The sequence below is a fragment of the Manis javanica genome, chromosome 10 (genome assembly GCF_040802235.1).
Source record: "Manis javanica isolate MJ-LG chromosome 10, MJ_LKY, whole genome shotgun sequence".
NCBI lineage: Eukaryota > Metazoa > Chordata > Mammalia > Pholidota > Manidae > Manis > Manis javanica.
In genome coordinates, this window is record NC_133165.1 from 67,242,175 (window position 1) to 67,267,252 (window position 25,078).

The 25,078-nt window shown below is 40.2% G+C and overlaps 1 protein-coding gene across 5 annotated transcripts in view; it reads right to left on the minus strand.

Moving 5' to 3' along the window:
• The window catches only part of BEST3 (bestrophin 3), a 41,602-nt gene that overhangs the window by 13,585 nt on the left and 2,939 nt on the right, over positions 1–25,078 (minus strand). For 2 of the 5 annotated variants that reach the window (XM_017673728.3, XM_037022622.2), the window contains 7 exons: positions 22,846–22,940; positions 22,155–22,388; positions 11,815–11,969; positions 10,601–10,678; positions 10,359–10,511; positions 7,349–7,429; positions 5,538–5,689 (listed from right to left, as the gene is read on the minus strand). In XM_017673728.3, coding sequence (XP_017529217.2) covers positions 5,538–5,689; positions 7,349–7,429; positions 10,359–10,511; positions 10,601–10,678; positions 11,815–11,969; positions 22,155–22,388; positions 22,846–22,940 — 948 coding nt within the window. The remainder of the gene's footprint in view (positions 1–5,537; positions 5,690–7,348; positions 7,430–10,358; positions 10,512–10,600; positions 10,679–11,814; positions 11,970–22,154; positions 22,389–22,845; positions 22,941–25,078) is intronic. The other 3 variants (XM_037022625.2, XM_037022624.2, XM_037022621.2) reach the window with 3 other exon arrangements.

The following is a 25,078-nucleotide window of genomic DNA, read 5'->3' on the forward strand; positions in this document are numbered from 1 at the left end:
TTAAGTACATATATGTATAATTGCAAAAAAAATGCATTATTTATGTGTGTTCTTAGAACTTTCAGAAAGAAGACGGGTAAGTAAAAGTTATTATTTCTGGGGTAAATGGTTGTATTTGCACAGTACCAAGTAAATGTAAATGAATTCTTTAACTCCTAACCAGAAGGAATTCTTACAAAAATGTGAATATTCCTTCCTCTCTTTACTAAGAGGATCCTTGACTTCATAGATGCATTCCTTAAGATTGCTACACATGTGAGGAATTTCTAATATATATGCACCATGGCAGAAAGCCCCAAGAAAGCAGTGTTCTTTAAATGGGATTGAAGTCAGCAGTTCAAGTTCCAGACCATCTAAGAGCATGCTTTTAGATTAGCGGGACAGTTAGAGTGAGTGACACATTTGAGTGATCCCTTTCATAAGCGGCTACAAACTCTCTTCTCCAGAATTTCAAATCCTTCAGCCACCACAGATGGATACCATGTTAGGGTCTTTCCAGCACCTTCACGGGATTATGCTTCTTTATTGTTGGCTGTTTTGATTTTCAAGACAGGATTAAAGGGAGTTATGAGACCTCAGGCCTTTAATTTCCATGTGTTTCATTCCTCAGAGACTTAGAAATGTGTGCTAATGGATAATCCTAAGTATTTAAATAAATAAGAAGAATTTTGGAGTGACTTGTAATGGCTTAATGTGAAGGCAAGCATTCCATGCCAGGCTAGCTGTGGTGGGCCAGACCTGGGCCTCATGTTTTGTTTGTTTGTTTTAAAAAGAAATATATTCTCAACCATGCTGGCTTGAGTTTAAACATTCTAGGTTTGGAAAAGTTAGGTCTATCAAGCATAAATCTTTACCATTGCCCAAAGAAGACCCATTTTCATTTTAGGGCATGGGTGTGTTCTCCTGATATACACCTTGCGGATAATTCTTTTGGCTGCTTGTGGGTATTTTCTTCATCTTAATAGCGTCTCCATGGTTAAGATAATGAAAAGATCCCTTAATCAAAACTGCAGATCAGAGAGTGTTCCGTAGCATGACAAAAGAACAAACTGCGCAGATTCAACTGAGCTCATCTCTGGCGTGATAATGGGAACAGGATTCAAATAGGGAAGATTTTTTTTTTCATTGCTCAGTTAATTTATAGGATGGTCTGTTGAGTGGAGATTACTGTCCATACAATAAGTTAACACTATTTATTAAATGCTCAAGACACATATATTTATGAAAATATTTCTATTTTCGGTGCTCAGTTCAGATTTTCAACTGGCCTTTTTTCATTCCAAGTGGTCATTCTGAAGTTGATTTGTAACATGCTTCATACAAAGACTGGGGGTGTGGGCCTTCAGCACTGGCTTGGTGTTAGAAACAATAAAATGCAGTTTAAAACAGAAGTTTTTTGGTCTCAGATTGGAGAGAAAAGGATGGGCCTTGTTAATTAAAACTTCATCTCGATTAAGCCATGCTGCTGATGGGATGTGGTGAGAACATGGGGTCCTGTTTCCCTAGCTGCACAGGCACCCTTTACATGGCAGCCCATCTAGCACCCGTCCACAGCTCCATCCTCCCATGCAGACTCTGCGGCCTCCCTCCCCACAACCAGCCGCAGCCCCTGCCATCCTATGTCAACCCCCGCCGCCCCCGCGCTCCTGTGAGCAAAAGGGAGCTCATCCCCTTTCCCTTACAGCAGCTCCTACTCTCTACTCTCTAGCATACTTGCTCCGCTACCAACTCCTACCTATTCTTCACTCCTCTCTCTTTCTTAAATCTCTCCCTTCTGTCATCTGCTCTGTGTACATCCCTTGTGATGCCACCCTAGCTCAGGCCCTTATCCTCTCCTGTCTAAACTTCACTAACAGCCAGTTCACTAGTCCCTCTGACTCTAGACTTATCCCCAGCAGTCCATCAGCCAGCTGCTGGGATAACTGTCTGTAAGCTCAAGAGGTGGGGGGTTTTCCGGTCTATCTCCAGCATGGAACCTACCATATACTAGGCCCTGAAAGAAAATTTCACCTGACTAAATGAATGAGTACATTCCCCATGTGAAGACACAGGGAAAAACATGATATTTCAAGTTTATACTTGAGATAAAAAGGGGGAAAAACTTACTTTATTCAGTAATGTATTTTGGGGAAGTGTGTAGAAACATAGAACAATATTTTGGACATGTTCCTGAATATAGAGAACAAAGGAATTGTCTCCACGGAGTATCCTTTTTTCATGGGAGTGAGAAGTGTGCTGACTATAAAGGAGAATAATTTCTCAGTTGCTCCTAGAGAACATTTTTTTGCTCAGTTAGAGAAGGCATTGCCCTTCTTTTGGAATTTCTGGGTCATGAGAATTAGGGTTACAAACCTGAAATGTTGATATGAAGTGATAAGGGAAATTTGATCTCTGAATTAAATATACTGGGAACATATACCTTAAATAGAATAAGAAAATAAAAACTCACTCATCCAGGAAAAGATTTTATATGCTCATCAAGCAGCAAACACTCTTCTGCACGTGTGCTATGCTGACACCTGGTCTCCACCATGATACCAGGAGCTTGCCCACAGGGCCACCCACACTACCACGATCCTTGCTTTTACTTTCTCTTTCCTCCCCAGGTTTGGTCAGATGGCTATCTTGATATTGGCCTTGTATTTGGTGAGTGAATAATTCAATGCTTAGGGAATTGCCTTTTGTGATTCTGGAGGATATCTATTGATTTTGTCAGCCCAGCAGAGCATTCACCGTGGTTTCACTTTGCCTATTCCATGTGGTTGGCTCCGGCTGACCATACCCATTGGTCCAAATGGACCCCATACACCAGCCTTGGCTGATTAAAATATTGTGTCTCCCTGTTGAAACAGGTCGGGAGTGGACATGTTAGTCAAGCACAGCCAATCCTCATAAATCCAGTACTTCAGTTTTAAGAGTTGGAAAAGAAATGTGCTCTTTCCAAAGATTTACAGAGAAGATAGGTTGTATGCCTGGAGCTTCTGGCCACCTTCTTGCCAGTTTGCCATCAGGAGGGTAGAGCCCGCCTTAAACCAAAGCCAGTGGAGAGGAAAGCAGAACTGAGGGAAAGAGAGGGCAATAGGGAGTCCTGGTGACATTCTTTGAGCCTCTGGATCAAGCCACACCCAAAGCTAGGCTAGTCCCTGCATGTGACCTAAGAAACCCCTTTTGCTTAATTCAGATTGAGTTGGTTTTCTGTCACAGTCAACCAGAAACATCTTGTCTACTAGCACAGTCGTGATAGGAATCGACACTAGAGGATCAAAGGGGGCGTCTCCGGAATGCTGACTTCCCAAAGGCTGTATTCCTGCTGTGACTTGTCCTGGATTGCAGAAAATTCAATCAAGTGAGTTTTTGCCTAATTGTTTCTTTGAGTAGTTGGGTCTAGTGGAGTCATTAAATGTCTCATGAAAACTCCCCTAACAGACTCTGGCCCTTGGCCTGCTCCCACCGTGCTAGTCAATAGGACATCTTCAGTACAGATCTCTCTGAGGACTGCAATGTTTTGCTGCATTCTTAAGTACTGTACCTCCTGGTTTTCTCTCAAGTATGTTATTTTCTGTCCCAAATTTCCAGGGCTAGTTTAATGTGAGAAATAGCTTAGACTTGTTTAATCTTTCTGTGCCTCACTTTGACACCCCCAAATATGAGACCTGCATGAGTAGGTAAGAATAATGCACTACATCTAGAGTTTTCATGTTTAAAACCTCGTTTAGTCTTCTCAGTAATCATTTGGGGTAGAGTTTCCCTGAGTTCTTGTAAATTCCAAGTTCTATGTTTCTATATTTAGAAATGGGAGCACTGCATATTTTAGTACTTTCTGAAGAACATGGACACTAGTACAGGCATGTAAAATTATGATGATTAGGATGACTGTAGATCAAGATAAAAATCTTGAAGAGTAAAAAAATACCACTTTAACTATCATGCAAGACAGCTGATGGAGCTTTAGAAGCGGAGCGCAAATGGCACTTGCAGTTTAAATCACGTCATCCTATGATTTTCCCTGACCCTGTCAAAAGAGTGGGTGTCTTCTGTTTTACACTGTGGATCTCCCAGTGCTTCGCGTTAATCAAGAAGGGAGTGAAGGGGAAGATGTAAAGCATATGTAACTACCTAAAAACAAACTCAAGAAAATAATGTGTTAATTCCCAAACTTGAGAAGGATTTAACAATCCATGAAACCGCTAGTGCAGAGTGTGTTAGAAAATCCTGAGAAGTGCCAACTACAGGAAATGAGCAATGGGCTGGGGTCGGGATGAGCACCCTGGCCTGGCAGAAGCCCTGAGCAGGTGGCGCTGGGCGTAGCAGGCTGCCTAGAAGCAAGTCTAGTCTGGAGCAGGCAGCCTTCTCTATGGTCTGCTTTGAAGAGAACAATGCAAATCTCCTGGCTCCTAAATCACCTCATTATTTGCCACAACTCCTGAAACTCTCCATTGTCATCTTTTTCTTTGGATCGTGACTTTCCACTTCAGAGGCTCCTTTGGCCACAAATCATTGTTTATAAGGATTGGAGGCATTTGGCTAAGAGTAAATTCTTGTAGGAAGAGGATGGAAGCTAGATATCCTGAGAGCCAGAAAAGAGGAGGCTGAACACCGTGGGGAGAGGGGGGAAAGGGTCACAGGTGGCAACCCCAGGTCTTGAACTCGCCCCACTGATCTTCTCAGAGCTGGCCTCTGGGAACGAGGAACCACAGTTTTGCCATGAGTTATAAGACAAATTCTGAAGACATTTTCTCTTTTTCTACAATTTTTTAGAGGTGTTCCTCATATTTTTCTAAATTTGTCCACACTCTTTAAGTTACTTGGAAACTGTAGCATCTGCCTTCAACAAATATACTTAAATTTCCCCCACATTCACACATTTCTCCAAAATCAAATACATTATCAGATTTAATAAAATTATTCAAGAACTGTGCATGATCTACTTCAGGCCTTAGCCCATTTATTTAAAGCTCACAGTACGTAGGGACAGATTGTTATGTTAAAACCACGGGACAGAGAATATATACATACTGAACATAGCTGGATTGAACTATAATTTTGGAGAAAACTTTTGATAAAACTCATCTCATTCTTTTAGAGTTGCTTGTCTCCAAGTAGTCAAATACAGTGCCTACACATGCTACATACTTAATAAACACTGGTTAAAAATACATTTAATTATGATAGTCATGATTAAATAATAAATGACCACATAGTTAACTAATTAAACAACTCTTCAAATGGAAAGGCAAAAAGGAGGATAGTTTTACAAATAGTAGAAAAGTTTGCTGTGGTATAAAAGCGAGGTAAAATGCAAATGACTTCCAAACACACACACATATACCACATTTAAACCAGAAACAACAGTCTCTTTTCTCTCTAACTCCCTTAGGCTTATTAATTATATCTGAAATTTTGAAAAGGCTACTGTTATCAGTCATTAATAATTGAGAATTGTCATGAATGTTAACTTCAAGACCAGGGCATAAAAAGATCAGAACAGTGATCTACCTATTTTCCAAATATTGATGATTTAAAAAAAATACACTTACCCCATTTGGACTGTTGAGCCCAGAAATGAGGGTATGCAGTAGTCAGCAGCTGCCAGAGTATATGGGGGTCGAGCAGCAGAATCATCCCAGTAAATGTCCTTCTTCATCTTGGGTAAGCTCATGTGCATTTCATCCACAGCCAAAAGAGAGACCTAAAATCAATGTTATATTGTTAGAATAATTCAGATTTGAACTGTATGAAAAAAGAGTAAATTCCAGTGGCTGGGTGGAATTTGGAGTGGATAGAACAGAAATCTGAGTGAGTGAATATATACACATCCATTGTTCATATTTGAAGGAGCCAAGCCTGCTACAAAGGCTTGTCCGTGTCTTTTGCTGCATGAGATCACTTGGCAGCAGGGGTAAGTGGGGCTGTCAAACTGTCCAGACTTGGTTTATCAGGCCACGTGCCCTATGGTGGAGCCACATCTTACCTGGAGGCAGGAGAGGCACCTTTTTCTTCTTTGCTCAAAGTTACCATATTGTCTAGTGGCTATCCTGACAGCAGCCACACAATGCTAGATTTACAGGAAGGGGAAGCTTCTCAGTATCCCATTCAGTTTATTCCAGTAACACTTTTATGCTTGATATCATTTCCTTGTGCCCTGAATTTTTATTTGGTTGTTTGGAAAAATGGTTCTACAAGCCTATCCTGCTTGGAGCTGTCATGGTCTCTCCTCTTGACTTGGACCAACAAGTACATGAATAAATAATTAATCCTCTGGGAACCCAGTGTTTGCAAAGAACAAGGGGAGCAGAGCACTTCTCAACAGAGCAACAGGGGATTGTTGGAGGAGATCTTGGAGAGGATGTGCCCACCTGTTGATCCTCGGGCTGGTCCTGAGCAATCAGAGGCTCCTCACCCCCTCCCTTGTCTGTGGGATGTACGTTCTACCCACTATTCCCAGTTTCGGGATCATAGCCTTGACAGAGGTGTTGTTGGGACTACCGAAATGGCACACATGACTGGACCCAGTTAAGGCCTCTAAATAAACTTTGGAGATTTTGTTGGGCGCCCGCAACAAGCCTTAGAAGCTCCCTTGTGTTTTAAAACTGCTGTGTGTCAGCCTGGAGAGGTCTGCCTCTTTCTTTGGTCTCTCCCTGCCCTCTGGATATGGGTGTCAGTTTTGCGAAGCAACAGTGATCTACCGGTGAAATCTTTGAACCTGATTATGAGCTGTGTAAGGGCTCAAACAAACAGACAAGTCAAAGACCCTTGTCTGTGGTTTTCGGGGAAGAGGATGGGCTGAGGAGTGTCTTGCCTAAAAGGAAAATTCTCTCATGCTGATTCTTCATGAAAACCCTCTTTGAAATAATGCTTTAGGGAAGGGCCCTGTGGTCCATTTGGTGTGATTTAGGCAACTTTGAGACTCAGGCCATCTGGCTACCCTCCAGTGCCCAGCTGCTGAACATCAGCTGCAGGGACCCACCGAGTACCAGTGTGGGAGCTCACACTAGATCGTGTTCGACCGCCCCTTTATGTCACTGCCCATAGAAACAGATTAGAGAACGAATTGAAATATTATTCTGTACTGAGATAGAAGAGGCTGTGTAAAGTTAATAAAGAAACTTACAAAGAAAGCTGGCTTGACATTCTATTTAAAAGGGGCTATGTTTTACCTGGAACTGAGATCCAGGACCTGTGAGGTTTCAGAACAACCCAAGACAACCACTCCATAACCAAACCACATTTTTTTTGGCTAAAGCTCTGCCGTGCAGGGGATTCAAGCTCATTCACCATCTCTTTTTATTAGAAACATAAGCAGTGATTTATTATTAACGTTTATGAAAGAAAGAAAAGCTCCTCTAACCTGCAAATTTCTGTCAATGCACCAGTTAGTTTCAAAATCATCATCATCTTCTCCGAAAGGGTTGATAAGCTGCTCAGCTACCTGCAGTGGAGAACAGTGATGAGTCCATCATGATGCTTATAAAGACAGAATGGAGGTTGAAGATGGCTACTGTTTCCCTCTCTACTTTCTTTTGTCACTTTCATAATACAAAGCTTAGAGGGAAGTGGGTTGTTCTACAAAATGCAGATATTTATCAGCAAGTGAGACTCACCTCTCAGACTATGCAGAACACACCTGCATGGGTAAGTTGTCCAGTGCATCTGGCTGTGGTGAAGAGGCCCTGTCCAGGAGAAGCCATGCACAACTTAGGAGTCAAATGATTGCTTTTAGGTATGATTAAACCAGTGAATATTGAAGGAGCATTGACAATGTGGAAGGCACTTCAAAGGGTACATAGCCTGTGTTCTTAATTTACAAAGGCCCAGGTGATGACCCAAAAGGTAAACATGGGGGAGACTAAACAGCAGAGAAAGACTTAAGATGCAATTTAAGAAAAGAATACAAAGAGTTTTCACAGTTACCAGATGTAACTGCTAAATGAATGAGTCAGAGAGAGCAGGTTAAGTCATAAAACTGTAATTTGTATTACTTAGTTTTACCCTGAAGGATTTAGTGTTATCTAGTAAGTTAGTTTTCCTTCTGAGAAAAGTTTAGGTGATGTCTTATCCCATATACTCTAGTAATTGGTCAATATTAGATGTTTTCACAGTGTTCCTGAATTTTATAGCCTTCTTGATGAGAGATTTAAATGCCAAATATGACTCAGATATGACCCTGTCATTTTCCTTTGATTTTTATTTCCTGTGTGTGTGTGTGTGTGTGTGTGTGTGTGTGTATGTGTGGTTTCACACTGGGCCTACTTGGTAAAAAAAGTGCATAAAAGAAAGCACCATTGATTAGTTGAGTTTCTAGATTCTGAGACGATTTGGTACAAAATCTACCTACTTATTTTTAGGATTTAAGTCTAATCACTTAGAGCAGTTGTTTCAACCTTGGTTGAACATCAAAATCACCTAGGGAACTTTTAAAAAAATTTGATAACTAGGTGCCTCCCCCAGAGATTCTGATCCAATAGTGTGAGGTTGAGCCCCAGGCATCAGTATTGAGTAAAGCTCCTAGCAGACTTCAGTGCATTTTGAGAACCACTGACTTAAAGAAGTACATCTCCCTATTTTTAACAGACAGCCCTAGGCAAGGCCTGTGCCCTGACTCAGTCAGCCATACAGCAATATCCACATCAAAGTCCTTTACTGCAAGTTCTAAGGGATTTTCTATCCTTTTTTTGTGTAAGGTTTTCCTTAAGTTAAATGGAATATATTCTTATTATGTCCAAAACTTCACTTTTATGGCATCAGTCCTGCATACAGTATTAGAGTCACATTCAAGTACCAAAACGTTGTCCATGTTTCTGAATTATCTATCTCACAAAAATACTCTTAACTCTCTTGGAGGCTCTGTTTCCAGCAAATAACTGAGTAATACACTGTTCCTAAGGTTAGGATAGGTTTTCTATATTTTGAAAAGATTTATAAATATTAGAATGTTCAAGATTAAGCAGCTGTTTAGAAATTGAGATACAATGCATTGTCAGGGAAAACTCACATCTCTCGTGGTTGCATAGCTTTTAAAGGAGCTAAGATCGTCTCCTAACATTTTGCCTTTAAAACTGTTTTACAAAGGAAGAGATTGTTGGTATTTTAAGGAGCATATCAGAAGGCAGGAACTGCTATCCATGTCTTATAGGCTGGCTGAGCACCTCACACAGACACAAGCAAGGAATGAGAACCTCAGCACAAATCAGAAGAGAGGACAGTTTAAGACCAGGATGACTGAGCGCTTGGGCCAACTGTGGTGGTTTTCTTTTTATAAAAGTAGAGTCTACTTTTTTCTGTTCTGGGAAATGAGGACTGTTAATCTCTCCTGCTCTTTTTCTGCCTTAAATGGGTAAAAATAATTACAAATCACTGTCAATTTACAAATGGTTAAAATGTTTTTGCCATTTGTAAAGGACATGCCTTTTTTACTCTTTGGAGTATAATTTGAAATGCCAACATATTTGTTTTTCCTTGTTAAGACTGAAGCCAACAAAAGTAAAGGCAACTGCTGGGAATATGTTGTCCAACCTGGGAGGTTCCCCCACCCAGCGCATGTCAACATGTGGCTGTTTGGGAGGTCAAATGTTTGAACATTCTATTTAATTAAAGTCATCTTCAAACTGTCATTAGATTTCAGTGAGCTTAAAGAAGCCATTGACTTGATTTTTTTTTTCATCACATATTTCTCTTTTGGAAGTTCACAAAAGATATGGAAGAAGCAGGCCTCTGATATTTACACATCCATCTAGGGAGGGGCAATGGTGGTAGTGGGAGCAAATACCTGCTGCACTGATAAGTGGACAAGTCCTCCTTACTCTGACCTGTTTTTAGTTACCCGGCAAACCAAATGTCATCATTAATCCTGGTGTTTCTGGTTTTGATTACAATGAATTCTTTTCTGAATTTCAGTTCTGGTTTTGCAAATGGGATGCATTTAATGTTGTGGGACAGCCAATGGGATTTTGGGGAATGATGCTATAACAGCACAATATTAATGCTTAAGTCTGAGATACAAGGTTTCTTATTTACTGTCTTTGAATCTGCCTAGTTGCTTTTGTGGCATAAAATATCAGTGCAGGTACAGATATTGCTGTAATTAAATTATTATAATCCTAATAGGAGGATACAAAGACTTTAAAAAACCAACACCCATGAAAGGGTATTCCTGTAACCTCTGCTTCAGACTGCTGCCGTGAAGCAGTCACCACATCCACTTTATTCCCTGGTTGAGGAGTAATAGCATCTCTAACCTGTTAATTGTTAAACCTGTCTTTGGTTCACTCATGAATGAGCGACCCAATAAAGGATCAGTGTGCAGAGCAGAACATGCTCGGAGATTACAGAGAGGGTCTCAGGCAATGACACTTGGCTACCTTGAGCCATCCTGCATAGAAGAAGAATTGCAGGAGAGTAAAGATTGGAATGTAGAGATCTAAGTCATGCTCTGCATAGCCTTGGGTGGGATCCAAGAACTGGCGTCCAATCAAGCATGCAAAGAAGAAGGTGTAGACGGCCAAGGTGACAACCTGAAATACAGAGAAATTTTAGTGAGAACTGAGCGCTGGCACCAAAGTAGGGAAGGAGAAATAAACATGAAGTGCAAAGTATCTGATACCTGGGTGTAAACCAGCGGAATCCCAACCCAGTCATAGCCAAATAAAAGGCTGCACCAAGAGCGGTATCGGTTCATTTCCTAAGCCAGAAACAGAGAAGACAAAATTTACTAAAATGATGGGTGTGGTAAGAAATATTCCCTGGGGTTCAGAATGTGGCTATGTCTTTTATGAATGTGTCTGGAGAATGATGAGACCGACTTTGCAAGGCTGATACCAGGTTCTGAAGGCTACTCCAAAAGGAAAATTCTGGAAATGACAGGCAACCAGTATCATCCAACAATGTGCAAAAAGGTTGATTATAGATCGACATTGAAAAAAAATTCAGATAATTCAGGGTATTATATAAATATCTCTATTCTATTGAATCCCTAATTTATAACAGGTATGTTTGTCCAGAGAAGATTATTATTATTTTTTGTTTCTCTATCTCTTTTGAAAACATGTTTACTATAGATCTTAGAAAAAAGAAGTAAATATATCCTTTACCTTTCCCCCCACAAATGAGGACTTTGGGATGCTTATATTGACAGAAAATCACTCTCTATTTGGAGCAGAAAGGACTGAGATCCATTTATTTTTTTTTCTTCTCTTGCACATTAGTTATAAAACTGGGAAAAACAGTTTATATTAATCTGGGAACTATTTTTAAATCACTTACTCCTTGTAGCCTAATCCAAGTGGGAACCTGTCATGGCACACATCTCTCTAGCCCTTCCATAAATTTGTTTCTCAGATGAATTCAGGGTTATTTCATCTAATGCAAACACAATCACTTTCTGGAGCATCTGGAAAGCTGGCTTAACCTCAGGATAGTCCATTTTTGGGCAGTTGACTGGGGAGATTTATTTTCACTCCAAATTCTGTTCTGGGATCCTGGAGCCAGGGATGGCAAGTGCACCAGGTGGGCACCAGATCATTCAGAGCTCTTGGCAGATGTTGCTAATCAACTTAGGGATGCTTTCTTACAGAGCTTATTACAAAGCCAAGGTCTGTTTAAAAGACAACTTCTAAGTAACGACTACTGGTCAACAGGAGTTAAAACCTGTGTACTGTCGCTGTCCTGCATGCTGTGGGTTCTGACACCAGGCCAGTCTTCCTGGCCCCTTTGGGATAGGACTGATCACAGTGGCCTTGTCCTGGTGTGATGAGGTTCCTGTTACATCCAGATCCCTGTCTGCCTCTGATTAGTATCTCCTTTTTGCAGTGTACTTACAGTCATCAATGATTGCAGATCTACGCTGTCTCTGATTCTGCCTTCCTTTCGGGCCTTAGCTGCGAGATTTCCAAACCAGATGAATGGGACCCAGTATTTCAGGTGAGGAGATTTGAGGTGGTTGAATAATTTTCTTTCATCTGCTGTCATAAAACCTTTATATGAAATAAAAACAGCTCAATTATACACACTTAACTTAGCCCTAATACATTCCCCTAAATATTTCAGTGTCTACTATGTGAGCATGTAATGGGGCATATTAAAGAAATATAAGATAAAGGTTCCTGTCTCAAGTAGCTTACACGTGTATTAGAGATAAGGAATGTGTTCACTCGAGCGCGCGCACACACACACACACACACACACACACACACACACACACACACGAAGTTACATAACAATATATGAGGCAGTGAATGTTGGTAGTCCCTACTAGAGAGGCCGTTAGGAAGTAAGGCGACATTAAATGAGGACTAGAACATCTGGGGAAAGTTTCTTCTTCAGGTTTTGGTTTATTCAGCCAAAATTGGGACGAGAATGCTTAGAATTGTTAGGATTAGAAGAAAAGGTGATGTGTATACAATGCACCTAGTGTAATGTGGGATAAATAAATCACATGATTTTCCTCCTGACCACTTCCCTCAAAGTCCTAAGTACCAGGTCCTCTTCTGTGAGCCTGCTCTTCTGAGGAGCCCTTCCTTCTGCTTCCTCTGGGACTTCTCCACTTCAGGACCCCCCCCCCCTTGGCACTTTCTCTTTCCTTGAATTATAGCAATGTTACACAACAATGCTTCCCCTGCTAAGGAGACCCTTTGGAAGGGCAAAGAGCGTATTGTCTTCATAGTCCTCACAGCATTTTGCATGTATTTTAAAGGTGTTACTTTACTATTGTAGGTTTGTGTGTGTGTGTGTGTGTGTGTGTGAGACACAATGTGCTCGAGCTTGCAGTTCCCTCTCTGCACCTGAGTTTTCTCATGTGTAAGAGAGACATGATAGTATCTACTCCACAGGAGTTGTAGATTTGCCTGAGATGATGAAATGTCAAGAGGTTAACATAATGCTTAGCACGTACTTAGCACTCAGTAAGTGCCAAGGTATAATACATTATGTGAGACTTTAGTTAACCACTCTTCCTTCCACCCATATGAAGGAAAGAAGAGATTTGAATAATAGGGGAGGAGAAATAAGGTGGCATGTTTATTTCATAAACAAACAATTATTGAATGTCTACTATGTACCCGGGTTTGTTCATACAAAGATGCACTTATAGAGAGTTTACATTGTCCACTTAAAAAAAAAAAAGATTAACTCAAATGGTAAAAATATCCCAAAGATACAAAGGAATATTAATGGGGCAAGTAAATCTCATTTTCCCAGCCACACAGTTTCCCTCTCTGAATGAAATCACTACGACCAGATTATTAGGCATCTTCCCAGACAAATATTATGGATTTCATACAGGTCTAATATTTAAAACCACAAATGATTTTATACTACATACGTATCTGCCATTTGCTTCTATTATTCAGTTTTATCTTGGAGATATTTTGTTGTTGTTGTTAATATATACAGAGCAGCATCATTATTTTTAAAGAATTGTATTCTAGTTTAAAGAATGATGTATTCTAGTTAATTAGATGTAATATTTATTTAAGTAGTCTTTTGAATAGACATAATTGTTTTAATTTTTTGCTATTAAAAATAATGCTGCAATGGCTATTTTTGTATTTACCCCTTGTACTTTCTAAGTGGACCTTTAAATGTTAATTATGATTTAATATAAATAATGTTTTCTGAATTGAAGCTAATTTCTAAAACTGATTTTTGTTAGCTATTAATTTTAAGTTACTTTTTTCTCAGAAATGCGATCATTTTTGCTTATGAAATTCTGAGAACACATTCACATAAAAATCAACTTTTGCCCTAATGTAACACATTTTCTATTCTTAACCATCTGTAATCAATATCTGAATCTGGTTGTTGTGATGAAAGTAATTCTGCTTCCTCACTATGCAGACTGAGTTTTATTTCAGAGGTGTTGAGCTAAAAGAAAAGACGTCAAGGGAGCGTGAGACATGCCTGTTTGAGTCACTGATTCACAGAGCTTTGGCCTTACCTAGGTCTTTGATATGATCTAGACCAGTGTTTTTTTTTTATGATTATTCGTTTGATTTTTATACTTGATTTATATGTGAATCCCACATTTCTCCCTTATTATTATTATTATTATTATTATTATTATTTTTAATAAAATGCTGAAGTGGTAGGTAGATGCAAGATAAAGGTAGAAAACATAGTTTAGTGCTGTAAGAGGGCAAATGTAGATGATCAGGTGTGTGCCTATAGACTAAGTGTTAATCCAAGCTAGACAAGGGCAACAAAACATCCACGGATGCACAAGATTTTTCTCAAAACGGGGGGTAAGGTTCTAAGCCTCACCTCTGTTGATCCCCAATTTCTCACCTGATGACCTAGACCAGTGTTTTTGAGAATAAAGTCCACAGATCATGGGCAGCTGAATTACTTGTGACACCTATCATACACGGGCAGCACTGGGTACCACCCTCACCTACTAAATCAGACCCAGGTCTCCACTTTAGAGTCTCATGTAGGTAATTTTAGAAAATAGCAATGCCTTGGCCTTATCCCCTGAGATGCTGATTCAGTTGGTCTAGAGTGAGGTCCAGGCATCAATATTCTTTTAAATCTTCCTGGGTACTTTAATAGAATTGGTCCATTGCATGTTTACCAAGCTGTGCAGGTAATTCTGACAGATAAGCGATATTTGAAAATGACTGCTCCACTGAATGAAGATTCTGTTTATTTGATATTTGAAATAAACAGAGTAACAACTACAAAGCCAATCTTTACCAATAAGACACTACTTTTAGATAACATTCAGGTTATTTATATTAGTTTACAAGGGTCCTGCCAGTGCCTGGGGAACTGGACTCTTTGGAGGTAACAAATAAAATGAGCCTGGTTATTCTCTTCTTGTTTTATCAGCACATCTCAAAATTATTGAATGAGTTAGACAGTCTGCTTTTTTCTTTTTAAAGACTTGCAGAGCATGATTAAGTCTTACTGTAAGAAGTTAACAGATAGACTTGACCTATTGTGTGTGGCTCTATGCTATAGACCTACTACAGCAGTTTACCCCTTACCTGGAAGCCTTTTCTCAGACATTTCATATTGGGTTTCTAGCAGTTATATTATTGGGATTTGTACTGCTATTTCCAAAGATGACTCCATTTATATACTGGCTGCAATCTCTGTTATTTGACTAAAGAATAACATTACCACTGGTTATTTTTTTTTATTCAGGTTATTGTTATTTTTTTAATCAAAAAGTGCTGTTAAGTCCTTTCTTGGCTTCTTAACAGAAGGCAAATATGCAGAGTGAGGGTTTATTTAGTGCAAAAACTAAGGCTAGAGTTAGCTCTTCCCTACCGTGGAGCCCACCCACTGATTGGAAGGAGACGTGGAGAGTAAGGAAGGCTGGCGATTTACAATTTTCGGTCCAAATTTATTGAGTACTTTACTAGGTACTATGAAAGAGAAATGATGGCCAGGCATTAAAGTGTCCTCAGGAAGGTACAGATAGGCATGATATTTTTTGTTCCCTGCAGGGTCACCCATCTTATCCCAAGTAACCCCTTCTTTGACAATCAAATTATTGGTGGATTGAGAGAGAATCTATAGATTTTTGGCCAAATCAATTCAAAGAGCATTTGTTATGAAATGCAATGTTATCCCCATCAGCACTTTGGGTCATTTTTATTAGAGACCCAGGATCTTTTTCAGAATGTGGTCATTAGTGTATCTCTAAGGCTTTGTTAACCACAGGTGTGGACTGCTGCAGTCTGGCTGTCCCCTCGCTTGGATGGCCCTCACACCACCCTGTCCCCTTCACACAGCTGTCTGCCTGCTGAGCTCCTCAAGGCCCTGCCTACACCCCTGCCATTACTATTTTTGCTTGCCAGTGCGTCTGCCTACAGTCTCTCTTGTTGTCTCTTTTCCTTCTGGCTTTCTGGCTGGTTCAGCTCTGCTCAGCAATTTTAATACTGCATATGCCAAAGAACCCTCCTTAATATTTCAAGTCAGAGTTTGAAAAATACACACACACATATATATTGTGTTTGATGGAGAAGGATCTGCTACTTTCAGCAAAATTTTATTGCCCTCAATACAAAGGACTAATTAGGTCTGTCAATAAGATTTCAATCATCAGGGATTTTGTCTGCTGGACAGTTGGTCTGTTATTCTCAGTTGACACTGAGGCAGATGTCATTTGCCTTTAAAACAGAGTATGCAAATGAAGCCATTAGCAGAACTATACAAGCTCTGCCCCTCAAAACCTGGCGGTGGAGTGGCTTTATTGCCAGGTCTTTCTTAGGGAGAAAGTCCTCCATTCAGCATTGTGAGCTCCTCTCAGGGAGATGACTTTTTTCAAGAAGACTGCAGGATGCCTGGCTCAGTGACATCTTGGTACTGTACAGATGAACGGAATGAAGCCATCAGCTTCAACTACAGCTGTCCTTTAAGTTCAAGGGTAGAGGTTTACTAATCTGTCAGTTGAGGAAATCAAGGTGAGGCACAATGAGACTGAGCAGGAGCTGGAGTCACATTGTGAAAACATTGTCATGGGCAGCATGGCAGACTTTTTTTTGCTTTTTTGCTACCATGAGCCACAATAAGATATATGTGGTTCCCCAAACAATTACTGGCTCTCCTACATGATATGCTCTTTTATCCCATCCCATTCCGTTAAAAAGTCTGGCTGCAAGCCATTAAAATGATTAAGAAGCTAATAATGAATCACCCCACCCCATTTGAAAAGCTAGAAATAGGATATTGTGAGTTGTTGGTGTGGTGATGCTGAACAGAGAAAGAGACCCTCCTCTGCTTTCCTGATAGGAGCAACACATGTCAGCCATATTCCTGTCCCATCTGGTAGTTCACTGCCTTCTATGCATGACACCCAGGCAATAATATACACAAAATCAGTGCTCATATGCTCAGGGAAGCCCAGAATTTCATTGCCCTGCGTGACCAAATCTGAGGCGATATGCAGATAAAGTCGGAGGAGCTGGCAATGTACTCTAGTATAGTAGTTCCAAAACTTGGCTGCCTATTGGGATGGTCTGAGGAGCTTTAAAAACTCCTGATGCCCAGATTGTACCATGTACCTATTGAATCCTGATGTCTGTGGGTGAGAGCCACATATCAGTATTTTTGAAAGATCTGTAGTGATTCCAACTTGCAACCAAGCTTGGGAATAATTACCATAGTATACAGAATCACACAGCAAGTTGGTAATTTAAGCATTCTTGGGGATCAAACATCTTGCTGTGCTTCTGGGGAGCTGTTTAAAATGGGGATCCCTAGGGCCCAAACCCCAGAGATGCTGATTCTGTAGGTTGCCTGGGAATGTGCAATTTAATTTAAATAACTAGCCTTGATAATTCGGTGAATGTGGCCTATGATCATACTTTGAGAAAGACTGAGTCGATAGACTGATTTAATTCTTAGAACTGTGGGGAACCTTCGGACACTGACGGCTGAGACTGCCCATCCATGGCGCTTAGTCCAGGAGGGCTGGTTCTGTGCACTTGCTCTCCACAGTAGAGTCAAGTTTCACCACAGGATGACATTCTGTCTGTCTGGGCTCATCATGTGAGACCATAGGGGAAACTGACTCAGCCTGGAAACATCCAGCCAACAGAGAAAAAAACTGGCCCAGCCCTGAATACTACCACCCCCTGGATCCTGTCCCCTGTAACACAGAGCAGTTGGAGATTTCAAAGAGACTCAGTGCCATGAAATGTGTTGAGAAGGACTGAATAGCAGACCACAGGGAAGAAAGTCAGTATTATACAAAATCCACTTGATTTTACTTAGGGAAGATCACAGATTAAGTGATCCAAACATGGGGCCAGCTCTCCAGCCAGGGTGTGTAAAGTTAGGACTTTTAGCTCAACAGCCACCTATCAGTTGGAATCTTACTTAATTGTATTAATGTCTGTTAATCTTTAAGTGTCACTAACAATTTTGGTGAGGTCTCCTCAGGCTCTCTCATCATAGATGAAGCTCGAGGAACTTACTGTGAAGATTCCTGGGCTTTAAGAAAACTAAATAATGCTCTTTGTTCAAATTTTACTGTTTTCTAACCACTCTTCTAGGCTACTAAGCACAGAAGAAAACTAGAGACATAGAAATGCAATATAGAGATGTGAAGTTTAGCTGTAAATGTATTTGTGCTTGTCTCTGAAAAAGATATATAGTAAATTTTGCTAGTTCTTGAAGGCAAGAACCATATCTGCTCTTGCTTACAGCTGTGTTCCAGTACTCAGTACAGTGCCCGAGAGATAGTATATAGGAAATAAATCTTTGTTAAATGAGCAAGTGCATGACTGATTGAGACTTAGTAATGTTTCTTTTAGAGGAATATATATAATTTCCTATTACTTATTTTTGTGCTACTGGTGAATGATTTTGAAGACAGATATTTTCTCCTCTTGATCACTGTGAAACACCTGATAAAATGTTTTGATTTAGTCTCATACCATCAGGTAAGCACCCAAGTATGGCCATCATTTGAATTGGCAAAGATCTGGAATTGTGCACCTGAGTTGACCTAGAATAAGAGACAGCTTCCAGGGCAGGTGATTGGAATGACTGGGATTTTTCCAGGACAGGTTTGTAGCTAACAGGCAAAATAACAGAGACTCCTCTATTACAGCTCCTCTGGTAAATAACTGTTTGATAACAGACTAGTTCAGGGACTTTTTAGCATAATAGACAGTATTTTGCATTCAATTGTTATCTTTCTATTATCATGTGAGCAAAAGTAAAACATTCTTTACTTTTATTTTAAGAAGTTTAACCTGAAATACCAAAGCATATGTATTTCTCCATATGCATTTTGGTTCTTGTAATTTTCCAGAATAATGTCACTTGACTGTCCAACTTTAAAAGCAAGGCAAGTTCGGGGACTAGCAGGTGAGTGACTTTGCTTATCCAGCTCTGGTCCAGTAATTACTGGATGCTTCAGAAGGAGCTGCTGATCTTCATTCTCGCGGCCCTCCCATTAATTTCTTCCCGGCTAGCTTCAAGTCTTTGTGGGAGGGACCCTCCCTGAGCAAGGCAAAGAGGTTGGAGGGAAACTCTGATTGCCATAAAGCCCACTGTTTCTCAGAGGGTGATCCAGGGACCCCCACCCTCACCCCTGCCAGCCTTGAAGTCTCCAGGAACTTGTTAAATACACTCATTCCTGGACCCCACACTAGACCTACCAAATCAGAGTCTCTGGGGTGGGTTCTTAGGATTTGCATTTTTAGCAATAATTCATTTTTAACAATATCTAATGTGCACTGAAGTTTGAGAATATGTACTTTTCCTGGCAGGTGATTTTATGAAGGGGAGTCACCTGGCAAGAGGTTTTTTTATGCCCTCAACATTGCCTCCTGCCTTTATCCACCTCTTTGGGGTCCCTGCATTTTACTTACCAGCCCTCTCTGACCTTGGGCAGAGCAGGTGCCCTGGCTCTGGGCTCAGGGCACCTGCCAAATATTTTCCACTGTCCCTAAACTTCCTGTTCTTCCCAGAAATGTTGGCACAGGCCAAGGACAGTCGAAGAGTGCTGGACACATGTGGCCAGTTGGGAGAGCTTGGAGACTGACCCCATGGACGGACTGCATCTGCCCTGACTGTGGGAGGACTGGAGCAGGAAGGCCATGAGTCAGAGCTGCCTGTGGACAGAGAGGTTGCTCACCCATGTGGCTGGCCCTGGGGCAGCCTCTGAATTGTCTCCTCCAGCTTCAAGGGCCGGGGCTAGGAAGCTTTGCCTCTCACCGAACACACAAACTTTATGTTCCTGTGGGAGGCTGTCCCATGACCCCATTTTCTGCCTTATGAGAAAGCACTCAGGAATGAAAGAGAGCACAGGACCTCGTGACTGCGATCATCAGTGATGGTCCCCCAGGGCCCCTGCAAAGGCCTTCGTCCCCTCCTATCTCCCTCAGTTCTCTCCCCTCTTCAGATGGTCCACACAAACTACCAAAAAACTGAAGTCAGAACAGTGCTCATTATGTCCAAACAGGTCTACTTCAAATCCTCTAGACAGTGGCCTCGCACCAGGCAGCTGCCTGAAGCCCCTCTACAATTCTGGAGCCTCTTGCATGGTTGAAACCTTGAATTCATCCTTTTTCTTAATTGTTGCTCCTCTGTTACTAGTAATGAATTGCTTGGTGGATGCCAAAGCCTTTACTCTCCAGGGTAAGAAAAAGGGTTTAAAAAATAAGCATCCCAGAAAAAACTTGGAACAACTCAAATCTCAGTGTGTTAAAAAGGCAGCACAAGGGCATGTTTAAAGGCTAGTTTCCAAGACTTAGATCCAGTTCTGATTCAGTAGAAGGAGCCTGGGAATATGGCTTTTAAATAAACAACTCAAGTTATTCAAGTTGTAAATGGCCTGTACTCTGCAGCTCACACCTTGAGACATTTGTTTAAATGTACATCAAGGAGTGAATGCTTCCCTTGGGATGGTTGGAAGTATCGGTGGCTGGGGAGAGACAACTATTCCAAGTGCCTTGGAAAGGGAAAAAGAGTGGATGCAAATACATGACAGACTTTGCACATATTTGACAAGAAGTAAGCCTTGATACCATGAAAAATACACCTAAAGGAAATGAAATCGTGCCATTCTCCTATTCATCTTGCCATCTCTGCTTGCCCCTCACATCTGGGCAGCACTCAGCCTTGGTTAGACTCAGGGATGCCCAGAGGCCCCAGAGGCCTCTCCGTCGCCAGCCCTCCTGGCTTCCTTCTGATGTGTTTTGAATATGGAGGTGATGGGAAGAGGACGAGAATTTTCTCTGAGAGTGGGGCCTGGCTTCTGCTTCCTGTCAGAACGCACTCTCCTCTTTCCAAAGATGCGTCAGGACTAGAGGAACACCACCTTTATTCATCCGAGTAAACCTTAGGTCTTACTCATCAATTCCGAATAGGAAGACCTAGAATGTGGTATTAAATGTCTTCGAGTGAGCAAGGGGCTATGTTACACCTTTGTGCTAGATGGTGTCATTATTAATAGCAAGCACTCATGTAACACTTACCATGTGCCAAAATACTTTGCAAATGTTAACTTGTTTAATCCTCACTACAGGGCTATATGGTATATGAGATTGGTGGTTTTATAGATTACTATGAACTCATTTTGTGGATGAGGGAACTGAGGCATAGAAATATTAAGTAACTCACACAAGGTTATGTAGCTAGTAAGTGGGGGACTAAGGATTCCAACCTGCATTCTCACTCACTATCTGTATCTATATGTCCATATACTACCCATCTAAGAAGGCAAAACCAGGCCGAAGCCAGAAAAACCTCTAGAAGCAAACAAAAATAATACTCTTTAAAAAAAATCTATTTTCAAGGACATTTCAGAAAGGGAGACTGGAAATAGCAAACTAATTTGAGCATGTACTCAATATAAAGGCAGAATCACTTCATGGTTCCTATATCTATATATTCATTATATATAGTACAGTCCAATAAACTACAATCTATTAAAAACAACCCTGCATGACAACCAATTTTTATTTGGTGCATGCCAACAATTATCTCATTTAATCCTCAGCCTGTTGAAGACTGCCTTAAAAGCTTCTTTGCTGAACATTAACACACCAAAGATAACTGTCTTTCTAACATGATTTCCAACACACTGTGTCCTACAGCCCAGGTAGAAAAATTGCATCTACTTTTGAAGAATAGGAGAGACCACAGACAGACTCACACTGAAGCAGCCTTTTACTGAAAACTCACATTGCTGGTTCCTCCCGGAATCTACTTCTGTTTGGGGGAAAGCATTAACATAGGAGTCCTGAGCCTCAACTGTAGTTCTGGCTCCCCACTAATAAGTTGTATGATGCACAGTAGGCAGTTACCTCTTTGAATCTGTTTCTTAGCTTTCTTATGTATTTTTAAGGTCAAATGAAATTTTTATGAAAGTGGCTAAACTGTGTTACAAAATGTAAGGTAGTATTACAGATGGTTTTAATAAATATGATAATTATTTTATTTATCTAAAGGCCATGTGACTGTCTGCAACTTAATTTGAGGTTGCCTGTCTGCTGTTTCCCCTCCTCTGACCCCCCAGTTAAACTTCTTGTGGGAAGGAACCATGTCTTATTCATTTTTGTCTCTTGAGCCTGTTTCTGGTACATAGTAGGTAATCAGTAAATGTTTCCATTCATAATAACAGGAGTTTTCGAAGGAATTTTGAAGGTATCCCATCTAGGTTGAGAGGAACCCATGAAAGAAAAAGTCATTCATAATACCTGCTTCAACCACATGGTCCATGGTTGGAAATCTTTTATACACAGCCGTGCTCACTGAGCGGAAGATGAGCAGAGATGTGAGGTTGACATAGCGCATCAATGTCCTTCTGAGCAGGCGCCCATGCTCGTCCCTCCCGTGGACACTGCTGGAGATGAGGAACATCAGCCTGTCTGGCCAGGGAAGATTCACAAATTGGTTCCACCACCGGTTCACGACCAGAGTAACATAAAACCCTGAAGAATAACAGGAAATTATAAAGCAAGTTCTCGTGGCAAATCATTGTTGGCACTGACACTTTGAGCAGAATTTTAGCCTTTTTAGAGACTGGGTATAAAAATATGGTGTTATCCATACCTTATCATTTTGCCCTCCAGAGAAAGTGTAATTTGTGCCTGGCAATGTCATAGAAGCCAGTAAGTGGTATTAGAACTCAGATGTTGATGGCAAAAAATGGAGAGTTAGTGGAGAGAGAGCTTCATTGTCCAGTGGCAGATTATTACCTCAAACGTGTTTGGGGTTAATTTAGCGAAAGCGGCCATAAAGGCAAACCTTATGGATGATTCTGGTTCTATTGCAAGCAGTGGCTTTTCAGGCATGCCTCTCAGCTTGGAAGCACTCCATGCAGAGTCACAGGTGTCACCCTAATGGAGACAGCTGGGTGGCTGTGTTCTGTGTGTGACCTATACTTACCAAGCACAAAGGTTACTGGAATTTGTTCAGCATATCTGTCACAGTAAATTGATAATTTTTCAAAGTAACGTTTTTGGGCTCCTGTAAGTAACAATCTGGAGCAAAAATAAAATGCACAGCCCTTTATGATATGATACTCCTGCACCTGCTTTGCAAGTGACATTCAGTGCAAACAATTAAGCGCAAATAATCTTAATTTTTTTTATTTTAAGGAGCAATAGTTTTTTCTTTCTTCCTAAGCTCATGTGTCTCAAAAGCTTTTTAATTACAGAGTGTTTCACATGCTAACATTTTGCTGGTCATTAGATAGTGGGATTTATTAACCATTTTATTTTTAAATACTCTATATTTTCAAACTTTTATATGATTAATGCATTGGATTTGGAGCAAAATACTCATAAAAGGGTTCATTTTCCAGTCATTCATCACATGTACTTTAAAAAAAAGTGTCTTAAGTTGATTATAGTTATTAAGTAATAATTAAATAATAACCCTGAGTTTGACATCTTGATCTACTTTCTTCTGAATATACTACTTAGCACATTATTGATTACACATGTTTTACTTCAAGGGATGTTACAATTGGTTATTTTAAAGCCTACAATTGTTAAATATAAAATAACACAGATTTAACAATTAGAAGTGAAAATTTTTACTATAGTTGATGAATGTATATTTATACAATATGAATGTCAAAATTTATATTATAGATCTGACCCAAACCCATTTTCTGGTATTGTTGAACATAAATTCATTCAATGGAGCTATTATTGTGATTTATGTTATAGGGAGGGGATTCAGAGTCAGAAGAAATGTCTTGAGGCAGGTTAATAATAATAATTGAAATCTGTAAAGAGAAGCAGCACAGATGAATTTGCATACGTGAAATGTCCAAGGGAGGAAGGACTCCCTTGGAAAGTTCCATTATAACATATGTCAAAGTCATATCTGGGTCAGTAGAACTTTCATAAAGGTGGCATAGGGACAAGGACGTAACAGTGAACTGCCAATCAGGTTGCAAATGAAACTGGGAGCAGGTCTGAGAAAGGAGTGTGGGGTGCAGGATGGCTTAGAGTTCCTGCTCAGCTTTAGAGAAGGTGTCAGAAGTCCTGAAGTCAGGAAAAGCTGATGACGGCAATCACCTGGTTACACAGGCTTATCAAGGTCATGCTGATGACAAGTTACAGCCAGAATGGTTTCTGGTCCTCTGGTAGAAATGGTAAAAGACGATTTAAATGTGGACAGCACAGACGGCAGGGTCAGATGCAGCCAGGTTGCTATCCCAGCACTGCTACTTACAGATTTGGGTCTGGTGCCTATTTTTAAATCTCTTTGAGCCTCAGTTTTCTCCTTTGTAAATAAGGCTAATAATGCCTTTGTATCAGGGATGTTATGAGAGGATTATAGAATATATTACATATAAAATTACTTAACATAAGTTGTCATACTTAATCAATAATAAAGTGGTTATTATTAATTAGCCAAAGGAAAAAATATTTAGCTAATAGACACATAGAACTTTTACAAGCTGGAAAGTACTATGGGAATTATTTTGTCAAATCCATTCAAAAATAGGAAGAGATAGAATCAGATTAATGAATTCTGATTCAGTCTTAGGACTTGTGCTAAGTATAATTAGTAACAGGATTAAAAAAGCTTAGAGCCATTTGTAGACATGAGAATGAAACTATGTCTATATTTTTCTACAGGTATATTTGACAAATTCAGCTTATCATTCCTGGTACACTTTTGATTAAGATGTGGGGATCTATTTTAACAAAATTTTATAGTCGAACTTTTAAAAATGAAGAATGATTTGAACAATTGATTATTGTTATAAATGTATGCACTCACTAGTCTTAAGAAAAAATATGTGCATACAACTTTGTGGGGCATAAATAAGATATTGCAGCAACCGTGAAGGCCCCATGGAGCATTTCTGGCTAAGATGCAACAGTTCTGAGGGCTTTCTATTCTAAGCTGCAGTAGCAGCAATAAATTCATATTAGTAAAAATAAACTAATGAGACAATTATCCTGAAACATCATGCGTCTCCCGCCATTTCATATTGCTGAAGGACTAGGTGACACAGAAATAAACTCTCAAAATAATATTGTATTTATAAGACACATCTGAAAAATTATTAAAGGTTTTTAACAAAACTCTCTCTGAAGATATTTTGTTAAAATGTAGTCTACCAATATAAACATTTGTTTGGAATGATGGTTTTGAC